A 14,494-nucleotide genomic window follows, 5' to 3' on the forward strand; every position below is an offset into this window, starting at 1 on the left:
CGAGGGCCCCATTTCCTTTGAATACAATCATAGCTGTCTTGATGCATTTTAGGACTTGAGATCATCTAATACAGAAAAGATTCCAGAGTTCAATTTTTTTGTGTGTGCCAATTTTCCTTTGAGCACTCTTCTCTGGAAAAACAAATCATCTGGCATGCCATTTAAAATAACAAAGAAAAATAAATCCTGTGGTGTCATAGATTAAGGGGATTTTTTTAAATATAATTTTTTTTTTGCTAATAATGCCAATATTAGCAATGTCCAAGGAGGAGATTTAGGCTGCTGAGACAAGCCCCCCAAAGGTAGCATACAAACCACATAATGACATTCTTCTTGAATAAGTTTCTCTAAGAGTTCTTGCGGTTGGTCTTCGAATTTGTCCTGAGGCGATCAGATGCCCGAGCCCCACAGTTCCATGGCTTCTAGCTCATCTTGGACAGGAGTGAATTCCGGTTGATCGGGATGGGGAGCTAGAGAGGAAGAGTGGGGTGGGGACTTGATAGGACCAGGAACCGTAAATTGATATTCTCCCCTCACACAGGTCCATAAGAGACACAGATTTGGTCAATACACGAGAGAGAAAGCCTGCTCGGGTGGAAAGGAGGAGCTTCCCTGACCCACCATGCCGCTTGCACCTTCCCCGCGAGGTTTCACATGGTTAGCAAAGAAGGGACAGATCCGTTACAGAAATGGTTAGAAAACTAGAATCACGGCCAACTGCTTAAATAATATGTGTTTTATTTACAAAAGGAACCCTGAATCTCAGCAGAATTATAACAGAAAAATAAATGTTTAAAACTGATCTCATGTTAGAAACCCATCACAGGGGGACAGTCAGGAAGGGAGGCCATCAGAGGAGGATGGAGAGGAGCATGGTCAGGGAGAAAGGTGCCTGTCAATCTTGTGTGGGGACAGGAAAGAGGAGAAGGCACATTCAGACAGCTATTACTGAGCCTTCACACAGAAAAGCTGGGGATAAATTCTTGGTGCACAGTCATATACTGACATCCAGGCTGATACAGAGCAGTCAGTTTCTATTACAACGGACACTTGTGATTTGGTTAATTTCCAGTACTATCAGTGTATGTGTCGGGAGTGGGGAGGGCAAGAGACGTGACAGTGGGCAGGGGGAGAAGCAGATGAGGCAGGGAAGCGGAGTGCCCATGGTTAGGGGCAGGGGCTGGGGGCGGGGGGGGGGTCAACAGGACAGTTCTGGATCCGTAGCCAATTGCCCAGGCCAATGGAATCAGAGTGGAGCAGCTCCACCTCAGTGCTGGTAATCATTGTAAGGAATCAGATCTTAGTAAGGGACAGGGAGATTTGAGAGAACAGGGAGGGAAGAGATGAACAGAGAAAAACACATCAGCAAAACTCTGACCAGTTCCTCTGGCAAATAAGGTTAAATTTCTCCTAAAGCAGAACACTTAAATTCTTTGACTAAGAAGTTTATTGCCCCAAAGCAGTCTCTGAACATCTCTCTTGATGCTTCCAAGAGTGACTATGTCAGAAAATGTCCCATTGCACAACTCGCCAACATGCAGGCTGCAGATGTTTTTAGAAAGCATTATCTTTCACAATCTCAGGCCCAGAGTTAGTAATGAGGCAGGGACAGGCATGGTCACTCTTGTTTCTTCTTAAGACTATCTTTGGTCACTGAAAATGGTGGCCATGTGGTGGGGAGAATGTCACCCAAAAGTATCTAGGGGGCCCTCTGCATTAGGGGGAAGTTGTAAGTTTTGAGGCTTTTCCAAAACAAGAGTAAAATATGACAGGCATCACGCCCACACCACAGCAGTAACACAGAATTAGGGCCCCCACAGAAAGTTCAAACATGTCCCCCAATGACCAAATATGAGGTCAGAAGTCAAGTTAGTGTGGACTGCCATTTATAAACAAGGAAGATTGAGTTGTGTTATTTTCATTTTCCTCTTAAGGTTTTTGAAGGGGTAGCCTTGATAGTAATTTGCACTTTATAGAAGAGGTCTCTGGATAATTTAAGGTAATGAGGCATTCAAGTTCTGCCTCCCTCCCATAACTGGTCTACTGCTCACCGCACCCTCATCAATATAGCTCTAATCGTAGCGAAACATTGCTGAAAGCCCGCGAGAGGCACTTACCTCCTACCCCGTAGGCAGAACACGAAGAAGCGTCGCAGTATCCAGGCTGGCCAGAAGGACCCTGTGGTCCAGGCACCCCCAAGTGACCAGGTGGACCCCTGGGCCCAGGAGAGCCGGGGGGCCCGGGGCTTCCTGGCCGACTCTCCCCTGAAGGTCCTAAGAAGCACCCACAAAGGAAAACAGTTGGTCTTTGACCATCACAGAGTGGATGGTAAGAAGGAAACTCTTGGTAGTCTCTTAAGAGAAGCCAGCTCACATGTCTTAACAATTAGGATAAGATACCTCTCTCTGCTCATTGAGTTTTTGTTCCTAAACTGGACTTGCTGGACAGAGGATCATATTGTAATCATACATTCTCCTGGAGAATACTTTCAATCAGTTCAGGAAACTGGAAAGCAAAATGTATTCTTTTCTGTCACCTCTTGGATATTAAAGGGAAAAATACATACCACTGTCAACATGGCTTTCTTTATGGAGCTCCTGTTTCCCAATGCAGTTCCTTACGAATGCAGTGTATGGGCAGACAAGCACACGCGGCACACACGTACACACACACACACACACACACACACACTCACTCAATCTCAGCCTCATAATCTGTACTGCCTTATGACCCTGGGTAATTGAAATACATTAGCCTGAGTGTGAAAGAAATTATCTTACAGGAGAAAAAGGCAAAGTCTGAAATCAGCCCTAAAATACTAATCCAAAATGTCTTTAGGCTACCTTGTATCAATGGAGAACTTAGATTGAGTGAAAATAGGAGGGAGATGAAAATTTTTGTGATTTTTGGAAGTCTATCAGGCTGGGTGTTTTTATGTTTGCTTTGAGGTCTAGATTCCAATAGTGTTTAAAAGGCATTCTTCAACTAAAAATGAGATTCTTCAACTCCAGTTGGAATGAACTCTTCAACTCTAGTTCTAAATGAAAATGAGGAACAAGTATCACCTTATATTTGAAAAGTGTTGCAGCTCTAATTAGGTTCAGTCCCATTCAGTCAACGCTCACCAACCAGCCTTTCTATATAACACGTGATGCTAGCTCGGCCTCTCACAGAAGCTCTAAGGATAGGAGCATTTGTGCTCAAAGTGAATCTTTTCCATTAGGAATCCCTCCTAGGAAAAGTACTTCCCAAAATCACTATTAGGTTGGAAAGAAAAAATTTATAAACTATTTGATTTGATGTGGCTACAACCAGATTATAAATGTCCAACAGGACTGCAAACTTACAAGTCTAATAATGAGGATCATAGTCTGGAGACCATTGTAAAAACACAAAGCAATACACACAAAACTAAAAACTGACACGAAACTCATCCAGTAAGAAGGCCATGGTGACAGAAACTCTGAGTGTTTATCAAACATCCATGTGTCCCTCTGTGTTTGGAGCCTCCCATGTGGCTCAACAGACACTGGCTAGTCCCAGGCAGTGAAATATGCATCACTGTGATATATGTCATTGTCCATTTAGGCAGGTGAAAGCTGATGTGCCTCCTTTATCTTTCTCCTGGAGGCCTTTTTTTCCAGCAAGGGGGAAAGGCCACCTTACCCACATCAAACTTTGGGGAAGTATAAAATAAACCCTTATTGTGTCAATCTACTAAGCATTTGGGATTATTTGTTACTACAGCATAGCCTAGCACAGCCTAACTCATGAAGCCAATAGGATCCCAGAATATGGTAGAAGCCTTTAAGGCTTCTGTACTGGGAGGATCGTCACTTAACAAACTGGCTTTCCAATAAAATGAGTGAGAAACCCAGCCATTGCTGTCAGATACAATGTAATATGGATGTAATGTGGCCATTCTCCTCACCGGTGATGTCAAATAAATAAAAAGTGTTAGGATTTCCATCTTGCAGCTTCCTGTTAGGTAGGAAGATTTACCTGCTGGTCCAGGGGGGCCTCTTGGACCTTGGGTTCCAATGCCTGGATTTCCTTTTTCTCCCTTGACACCAGTTAGACCTGTTTAAAAAAAAAAAAAAAAGGAAAGAAAGAAAAAGTCTTAAAATAAAATCTAGGCAAAATCTTTCAAAAAGACCTCTCTTATAAAGATAATGATGTGGCTGGTTTGGGGTTATGGTTCCCAGGGGACTTTTAAATTAAATTCTGACACTATGAATTATGTACAACCACATATAGAAGGCTGGTTCTGTAGCTGAGCATGCTGTCCGTATTTGCAATACTGTAAGTCTATCCACCTTCCTACTGAAGGGGTTCAGCCTGCCAGGATCTGGCCCGTGTTTTTACACACACCAGGCCATTCGACATATGCAGTTGGCACTCCACGGTCACACAACAGAAATCACAAGTGAACATGTCTAACATTTTCCTTTCTGTCCACCCTGTAATGTATCTGCAAAAGGCATGAATTATAATTAGGCAGCAAAGTTCTGAAGAGCGTGAGTTTCCATTAAAAACTTGGAAGCTTCAGGAAAGCCTGTGTTTGATTTGGCTGATTCAGCCCCATAAAAATCTAAACCTATTCATGTTTCTTTTCCACTGAGCAGATTCCTTATTCCGAATAATTTACAGTGCTATTAACAAACTATACGTTTTCAGGGAAAAAAAAAACAAAAACCCTAAGAAACATATACTCTGCCACCTCATCATTCAAACAACTCCTATCACAAAATTGCCGGACAGGTGAGAACATGCTATACTGAGGCCCACCCGTCCCTGAGAGAGTTGCATCAGCTGGGGGCGGGGGGCAGGTTACCCCAGCTCACATCACAGAAGGTCTCTGGTGCCTGTTTTTCATGTACAACAATGCTTTGAAGTAGCAGAACGCAGCATTGCATCTGTATGTGATTTACACTTACAAAGAAATTATGTGTGAATTGGCTAAGCCTGGAAGGAAACATAAATAAATGACAATAACCAATTTGAGAGGTGGTAGGCATGCCAGTGATTTAAAATGTTTAAAGTGACAAATAACTTTTCCCTTTTCCTAAAGGCGGTGCGTATTCACAACAGACAAATGAAGAGACACAAGGAGCCAGGACTCCGTCCCTTGCAAAGAATCACTTTTCACGTCTTGTTTATAACTTCCAGAAAGAAAGGCGTTCATGTAGTATTTGCTCTGGGAATAGTTGGGGGAAAAAAATAAAAAAGATTGGTGAGCCACTGGCACTTTTTTCTACACGGCACACATCACCACTGTCCCTTGATATGAACGCTGGTAGCTGTTGTGTTCCTTGGGACCTCCTTTTGGGGCCAAGGTATATCTGGCACCTTTGAAAAAGTCCTCCTTCTTTGTTAGTGGTCCTCAGGGCTGCCCCACCCCTGCTATGCTTCCCCAACACCCATGCCTATTGCATTGGTCTCAGGAGGATTTTCTGAGCTCACAAGAGACCAGGACTTTAGGGGGAGAGCAGGACACTGACCACTGAACCTCTGATGACCTCCTGTTTCGGGTCTGACTCTTGTCTTAGGAACCCATAAGGGAGACAGTAATTTCTCAAGAGTAAAAATACAATTTCATCTGAGTTTAAAAAGCATACAACATACTCAGACTAATCAACACGTAATACTCAATTGCTTATCAAGTTGTCCAGACAGAAAACACCTCGGGTACATCTACTGGATATTACCCAATTAGCTACCAGTTTAGCTATTAGTTTAGTAGCTAATTGGAATAAGTACTTTTCAGCTGGTAGGTGTTCTTTCAGTTGCAAATGTACTCCACCAGGCGTCTGGGAATTTAGCAGAAACTTCTTCTGTTTGAATGAGAGTCCCTTTCCCCACAGGGAACCACTAATTTTTAAAGAATTAGAACACAATAAAATACACAGATGACTAATGGCAGGCTGCTCATGATTAAGTGTGTGATGACTCAGAGGCCTCCCATGACCTTACCGTACTCAAGGATCAACATTACCAACACAGCTTCTCAGTGATTCTCCGAAGTGGGAGATGCAGTTGATGAGGCTGAACAGGACATGCAGGAAAGTACTCTTAGGAAAAACTCTCTGTTGGGGCGCCTGGGTGGCTCAGGTCATGATCCCAGGGTCCTGGGATTGAGCCCCGCGTTGGGCTCCTTGCTCAGTGGGAAGCCTGCTTCTCCCTCTCCCTCTGCCCCCCCCCCCCCGCTTGTGATCAATCTCTCTCTCTCTGTGTGTGTCAAATAAATAAATACAATCTTTAAAAAAAAAAAAAGGAAAAACTCTCTGTTAAGAGTTTCTTGACTTACCGTTGCCTCTTCATTAAGAAAGCAAAAGGTGGGGAAGACTGGGGAGTAGGGATTCTGGTTGTTTTAATTTTCTAGTTACGTAGAGAAAAACAAGTGGCATTTGATATTACCTCTACTACAAATCAATGTAAGAGAGGCAGAGTCTCACAAAAATATTCCAGCCCCTTAAAATGTCTTGAAAAAATTCTAAGGATATAATTACATTAACAGAGAATTTTAGATTTTATTATTATTTATTATTATTATATAATATTATTATATAATAAATATATAATATTTATATTATTATATAATAAATAAATAAATTTTATTTATTTATTATTATTATATAATACTATTATATAATAAATATATAATAAATATAATATTATTATATAATAAATAAATAAATAAATATTATTTATTATTTTATTAAATGAGGATTTATTCCAAGTACACATAGGCTAATAGATTAATATCTGTCCACGTGTTCACTTATGGTTCTGAGACTGCAGAAACATTCATGTCCATGACAACTGAGTTTGGTTGTAAATCTTCTTGGAATGAAAAAATCATGTTAAAATCAATAATTAAGGGCTTAAGATGAGGACTGAAATTAAAAGGTAAGCTTAGAGACCTCAGATCTCTAAAAATAGATCTGCATATACTTTTTTTTTTAAGATTTTATTTTTTGACAGAGAGTGAGACAGCGAGAGAGGGAACACAAGCAGGGGGAGTGGCAGAGGGAGAAGCAGGCCTCCCGTGGAGCAGGGAGCCCGATGCGGGGCTCGATCCCAGGACTGTGGGATCATGACCTGAGCCGAAGGCAGATGCTTAACCGACTGAGCCACCCAGGCGCCCATAGATCTGCATATACTTTTGATAAGCCTGTAAGCCATGATTAAAAGGAAAGAAGTGAAATGTCCTGAAATGTCCACCCATTTATGAAATGTCAGCGGGCAGTGGAATCTGGGCATAGTCCTTCTTTACAGACAAAACGCTGTCATCACCCATACTAAGGGCTTCTCTCGTCAATCTCTTTGTAAGGGCTGAAGGTGGGAGCCATTTGTTGTTGAGATGGAGTCCCCGGAGCCAAGTGCCTGCATTCCCACCACAAAGGCACTGGGACTCCTGAGTGCACAGGATGCCTCTCCTTCTGGAACACCCATTTCACATTGGCTGTCTCCATAAATACTTCTCATTCTTCAAGACCCAGCTAAGGCTTCTCTGCAACCATAATGAGCAGAAGCCTACTGGGTTCAAGAGGACAGGGATTATGGATCTGATTCATGGCTGTATCCCTGACATGGCTAGGGTATCTTCCACATAGTATGAAACTTACAGATACTTATTTACTTACTTACCTACTGAATGAATAAATGAATGAATGAATTCTCTGATTCCATATTGTCCTTGCCTCCTCTGGCACCTACCCCACTGCATTGCTTGTCCTCATGCTCACTTAGCCTAAGACTACGAGCCTGCTGACGGCAGGGATCATGTCTTCTTTATTGTTAGTGTCGGATCCAAGCCAAACCTCACACATAGTAGGTGGCCCAGTAAGTTCTAGAAGCCTAACTGAATGACTACATGTTTACACCAACATGCAGCTGACTCTTAAAAGCAAGCCTGGCCTTTGAAGGATCAACAAACAAAATTCCTTACCCTGGAGCTTTGCTTTTTACTTTCACGTGCCTGGCTTGTGGGAACACTGCTTTTTCTAACAAGTTCCTCATGCGACAGTGTCAGCTGCTAGTGTTTCTTAGAGGCACAATTAAGTTTAAGTTTCCGCCATTTCTGAAAACTGAGCATAGCTGATATAAATGAAGATCTAGCTTTCCAAAAATATGATTTTAAATAAGATTAAAATATCTTTAGTTTTTTTTTGAGTTACCAAAAATATTTAGGATAATCAGAGAGATTATCTATCCATTCATCTGTTCTTTCTTTTAAAAATATTTTAATAAATTTATTTTTTTGTGAGGGATTTTAGGTTCACAGCAATATTGAATGGTAAGTACAGAGATTTCCCATATACCCTCTGCCCCTACACATGCATCACCAACATCCCCCATCAGAGAGGCACCTTTGTCATACTCATTCTTTTTTAAGTGTCTCATTAGAAACCATTTCAGGGCTACTTGATTCTCCCTTACCATAAACCTAACACTGAACCTCCAATATTTTCTTTTACTGGTCTGCAAAGGCAGAGACCTGTCCATTTATATTCCCAGCTCCAGGCACATACTAAGGCACTCAAGAAATACGTGTCAAACAGATGAATGAAATACTAAGTTCAACTGCAGACTTTGACAAACCAAGAATGTGGCCAGTTTATCAGCTAAGCCTATAAATGAACTCAGTAGATTCTGAACGCTAGAGGCTTGATATGTGTGAGCTCGTTTAGGTTTCACAAGAACCAAGAGGGCAGGCACTACTATTAACCCCCAAGGGGGCTGCCCTTAGCTAGGAAGTAAAAGAGCCAAGATTTCAACCCCGTCAGGATGGTGACGAAGCCCAGACGCTGAACCACTGTCCTCCCTGCCTTTTCATTCCAAGTGAGCAGGCTGCACTTCTTGTCTTATTCTTTGCAGTCGAGGCTTCCCGAGCTACCTGCCGAGTCAGTCTGCACATTTGCTCTGGCCCCACGCTCAGCAATCAGCCCTGTGGTTATCACATTTCCTCAGCCTACTTCCCTCAGTCGGCATTCTTTCCCTCTGCTCTGAGCAAGATCAGGGTTGATGTTTAGTGGCTCTCTCTGGCTCCCAGTAACTACATGTCTAGGATCTGGCACTTGGTTGTCCATTTCCTATTTTCTTTGGCCTGTTGGTCTCTGAATAGAGAAATTTTACCCATTTCTCTGCCCTCTGACCACACCAAGCACTCCACACTGGAGCCTCATGCTACTCCATGGACCGCGGTGAGTCTCTTGATCCCAGACATTTTGAGCAACTCCCAGGATTTATGCCCAGGCACATATGCAAAGCCCGGGCAATGCTTTCATTGTAACTGTACCAAAAAGTCACAGAAACAGTGAGACAGAGCTTCAGCTATGTTATTATATTGTCTGTTACCTAGGAAATGCTGACAATGATTGGCAAGCACAGTCTGCTTCCCACTCAAAATATGTCTGAATGCCTACTAGAAGCAAAATACTGGACAGATACCTAGCTACAAGGTGGCAGATTAATTGGACATAATTCACTAAATACTTTGTGCAATTTCCAGAGTTTGCTATTTTCACATTTTTGGCCTGTAGCATTAGTACCAGCATGTGGGACTCCATGTTTTGGCTAAGGTCTCGGCTAAGAGGACAAAGATTGGAAAATACGTGATTGTTTTCAATGTAAACAAACTTTGCAAACAATTGCCAAGAGTTTCCCTTCTTACTGTCTTTTTTATAAAATAACTGCCCATCCACTATGACAGTATAATTCAGGACTCAGGGAAAGACAAAGCACTCTAGATTGTTCAGGCAAAGAGAATTGAATCCAGGGACTTGTTTACATGGGTGATGGAAGGACTGAGAAGCCAATTAAAGATGATGAGGCAACTGATAAGTTAGCAAGAGTGGGAAGTCACTCTCATCTTGAGGAGCATAGGGAAAATGGAAAGGAATGGTGTGACTGGAGTCCAGAGCCTAGAACCTTCTGGTAGGATCTAGAAGCAGAGGGAGAGATTTCCAGTGGGAGGAGGAGCTATGTAAGGGTTGTCAACACAACCAGAATTGCAGGGGCGCCAGGGATTGGGTGAGGGGAGAAATATCCTGACTTCTCCCCTGTTCGAACCCTCTAATCCTTCTTAAAGCCTCCCATTGGCTGAACCTCCCCAGGAGCAGGGGGGCATGGGAGCTTGGAAAGGCAGTGATGCACAGCTAAAGGAGGGAGAAGCGCTGACTGGAAGCCATCTGCCTGGTCCAGTCCCAGTATCAGGCTCTAACTATTGAGAGTCAGAAGCTTCCCTTCCTGCCTGTAGTGGGTCACCCGGTAGTAGGGAAAGGGACAAATGGAGAGCCATTATGCAGTCTGAGAAGAGCTACAACAAATATGAAAGCACAGAATTGAGGTATCTGTGGGGAATCACAGGAGGCTCTCCAATAGAGCTGACCCTTGAAGCTAAGTCTTGGAGAGCAGGCGTTACCCACGCAAAGAAGGGCAGATGCAAGTACGTGTACAGAGACCTGCCGATGAAAGCGAACTGGGCGTGCCTGGGGAATGCCAAGAGGTTTGGCAGGACTTTGGCTACAGCAGGTTTGGGAGTGGTAGAATAAGAAGCCAGTCTTCTGGCTGGCCAAAGGAGTTTGGATACCGCCCTTCCCCCTCGTGTGCACAGAACCTCTCCAATACCATCTACCTATTTTTTTTTTTTTTTTTTTTGGTAACTTCACTCTCTTTTTCTCGAAGAGGAAATCCAAAGTGCTGAAGCCTCAGGTTCCTTAAAACATGGATCCGCCCCTGCTGGGTGCTGCAAAGCAATACAATTAGTAAAGTGGACTGAAAAATCCTGCAGAGCTCAACTCCACCCATAAACACTGAGCTAGTCCCACAGAGAAGCAAGAGGAAAACATGTCAAAGCATTAAGCAGGGCTGTCCGGTGGTCAAAGGAACCACTACCAGATCAAGATCAAGACAACAAGATATTTTGCACTTTAGGTTTTTCTATCAGTTTGAGACATGGTAATATTGGCAGGAGGTCCTTTGGTCTTTTGACCACACACATCTAAATTAGACACACTGATGTCTGGGCAGTGAGAGGGGGGAAGGAAGTGCAGCGGGGAGGAGGGAGGGTGAGGGGCAGCACGGAGGCTGTAAAGGAAGAAGGGAAGAGAGAGGGTGAGGAGGAGCGCCCTTCATCACTGCATACCAACCCCACGTAGGCGTCTGCAGGCCGTTCACACGTGCAGCTACATGGCAAAAATGAACAGGGATTCCATTTGGCACCAGGAATCCTGGATTTTTGTCCACATAGTTTTGCAAACTGATACTATGATCTTAGGGGCACATAATAAGAGTATCAGATCAAACGCCGGTCGACCAGCTTCAGCTCTCAAGTTTTGACTGATTCCCCTTCAATGCCATTGTATTATTTCCAGCATGGACCGTTAGGAAAACTATTAATAATGCAAAGTTAACAGAAAAATGAGCCAATTTCTATGGCTTCAAAAATGAACATTTCGGATTTGGCATGAATATTCAACCAGTTGATGATATTTAAATTTGAGCTTGGTCTAGTTTTCATTCCTTGCAGAAATGAAAAGTGATATGATGCTCTCGACTCTTGGAAAAGAAGAGAGCTGTGTCAGGGCATTGGGATGAGGCCAGTGTCTGCAGAGTTTAAAACAAAATGCAGGAGTGCCTGGGCGGCTCAGTCGTTAAGCTTCTGCCTTCGGCTCAGGTCATGGCCCCAGAGTCCTGGGATTGAGCTCTGCATCGGGCTCTCTGCTCAGCCAGGAGCCTGCTTCTCCCTCTCCCACTTCCCCTGCTTGTGTTCCCTCTCTCGCTGTGTCTCTGTCAAATAAATAAATAAAATCTATTAAAAAAATTCATTAAGGCCAACAGCCCTTCATAATAATCATGAAGAATCCACTATTAAGATGAATACATCTTATAGCTAGTTAAACCTAGAAACAATGAAAATGAAAAAAGTTAATGAATATATCTTTTCTATGTATGTTTTCGCTCAGCTATACAAACGCATTTTGGTATATTTATTTATTGTATTTATCACTTTAAATGCCATGTTAAAAAATTCACTGAAAATAGTTTACCATAGCTAATATATAAACAGCTTTAGTTTTATCATCTAAATTATTACGTTATATTTCCATTTTACTTGTTTATGTTCGAGGCCAGAAATTTAGAAAATGGCTAAGTACATTCCTACATTCAAAAGAAAGTGACTCTCTGCCTCTGTCTATCAATATTTACATATGGATATAGTAACACACACACACACACACACACACACACACACACAGGCATAATAAGCAGAAGGTCCCTTGATCTTTTGGCCACAGACATCTAAATGAGACACACTAAAATTTGGGCACTGAAATGTCCAATGTATTTTCTATTTATATATTTCCTACCCAGTTGAAAAATCCTTCCTATTTAAAAATCTCACCCTGTTTTCCTGGCTTAACTTTACACAATAATGACTTGAAGATTTAACATTTAACATTTAAATGTTAAAGACTGGATCTTATGTTTAATAATAATGGGATATTACCAAAGCTATCTGATTGTGATTATCCTACCTTGGGAAATGAGGGAAGGGGGCAGTTAAAAGTCAAGTGTGTTTATGAACTGCAAATACTACTTTTAAAAACTAAAAGCATGGGGCGCCTGGGTGGCTCATTCTGTTAAGCGTCCAACTCTTGATTTCCTCTCAGGTCATGATCTCAGGGTCAGGAGATCAAGCCCTGAATTGGGCTCTGCGCTCAGCATGGAGTCTGCTGGGATTCTCCCTCTCCCTCTCCCTTTGCCCGTCCCCCTGCTCACTCATGCTCTCTCTCTCTCTCTCTCTCTGTCAAATAAATAAAATCTTTAAAAAAAAAAATGACTTGAAGAAAATGCTGACATTGTCAAGTTGGCAGTAACTGGCTATTAACAGGATGTCTTAGGATTGATGTCCTATAGCCACACAGCAGACTTCTGTTTTTTTTCATGGCTCTAGCATGAAGGACAAATGGCAGCCAAAAAAACTAGCCAAGTAGTAATCAACACCATAAATCACACAATTATGATTCACAAAACGACTATTGCACTTCAGGTATTATGGAAAATAAAAGGAAAATCGACATTAAGTTTGGTCTTTGGGGAATATGCAGCCTTCCTGGTGAGACAGGATTAACGGAAGTGAAATTATTAAAAGGCAATTCAAGAAAGTATATTCTACCTGGGCGCTAAATGATCTGTTTCACACACTAGTGAGGTAGCCATCTATTCATGGATCCAATTCTCGTTCAGGCTTCTTGGTGGGGCGGGGGGATGTAGAGATGAAAGGCACAGCCCCATTCAAGTAACTCACAGTCCAGTGGGAAGACAAACAAGTACACCAACCATGACAGTATAATGAGAAACTGCTGGGGTGGACACATGTGCTCTGGGAGAGTTTACTCAGTCTAGTTCAGCTGGAGTAGAGTAGGGTAGCAACAACCAACACACGAGCCAAACAAACCACAGGGAGGAACGAGTGGTCTGGCAGAGGGGACTCTTGAGATGAGTTTTGAAGTTGGAGTATGAATGAGCCAGAGGAAGAAAGAAGGTTCTAGGGAGTGGGAAGACCAGGTGAAAATCCATGAACGGGTACAAGAGAGGCACACAACAGGAATCGGCACTGAGGGCAGCAGGAAAGGAAAACGCACGTATGAAGAATGTGGTAAACTTCCTCATCACTCTGAGAAAGACTGGCACACCCATTCTCTTGCTTTGGGCCGCGTTCTTCCTTACCTCTTGGGGTTGGGTGTGACCATGGCCGTGTGGCCTGCTTTGACCAATGAGATGTTAGAGGCAATAACTCGAACAGAGGCTTGAAAGAGGATTCGGTGGTTGCGTTGCCCTGTTTCGTTTCTGCCCCTGTCATGAGGATTACATACTCTAGGAAACTATTAGCCCTCCCAGCCAGGGCCCCAGCAGAGCAGAACTGCCCCTGTTTTCCACAGATATGTGGTGAAAAAAATAATATTAATTGTTGTAGCCTACTGAGATGTTTGTGGTTTGTTATGCAGCAAAAGCTGACTAATACTGAGAGCACAGAGCAGTTCAGTTTGGCTAGAGCAAAAAGTACACACTTGAAGTGAACTGGAAAATAGGAACCGGGACCATACAAAGATATCATGCTGAGATGGCATTAACCTTGAGTGCTATTTCTAGCACGATACCCGTTACCCCAGACAGGGACCGAAATCCAACGCAAGAATCTGATCAGATCTACTACACAGACCCTCCAATTAAGGGTTTCAAGATATTTTAAGCTACAGAAACAATTATATTAGCTTTCATGGCAAAAAAAAAGAAAAAAAAGAAAGAAGGCAAAATGGACTGTAGCCCTTGCTGACATCTTGACTCAACCTCATGGAAGACCCAGAGTCAGAAGCACCCAGCTAGACCACTCCTGAATCCCTGACCCAGAAAAACCACGATCATATAGGTTTCGTTGTTTTAAGTTGCTAAGTTTTAGGGTAACTTGTTATATAGTAATAAATCA

General features: G+C 42.7%; 1 protein-coding gene across 8 annotated transcripts in view; it reads right to left on the reverse strand.

Annotated features, from left to right (window-relative positions):
* Positions 1-390: 390 nt before the first annotated feature.
* Positions 391-14,494, reverse strand: part of COL14A1 (collagen type XIV alpha 1 chain) — a 196,505-nt gene continuing 182,401 nt past the window's right edge. For 6 of the 8 annotated variants that reach the window (XM_088023091.1, XM_088023097.1, XM_088023094.1 and 3 more), the window contains 3 exons: positions 4,003-4,080; positions 2,118-2,273; positions 391-470 (listed from right to left, as the gene is read on the reverse strand). In XM_088023091.1, coding sequence (XP_087879217.1) covers positions 391-470; positions 2,118-2,273; positions 4,003-4,080 — 314 coding nt within the window. Of the gene's footprint in view, positions 471-1,267; positions 1,300-2,117; positions 2,274-4,002; positions 4,081-14,494 lie in introns of those variants that run through there. The other 2 variants (XM_088023098.1, XM_088023096.1) reach the window with 1 other exon arrangement.

This window comes from Eumetopias jubatus, unplaced genomic scaffold (assembly GCF_037043125.1).
Source record: "Eumetopias jubatus isolate StellerSeaLion01/CBP00866 unplaced genomic scaffold, mEumJub1_p1.0 scaffold_4, whole genome shotgun sequence".
NCBI classification, from domain to species: domain Eukaryota; kingdom Metazoa; phylum Chordata; class Mammalia; order Carnivora; family Otariidae; genus Eumetopias; species Eumetopias jubatus.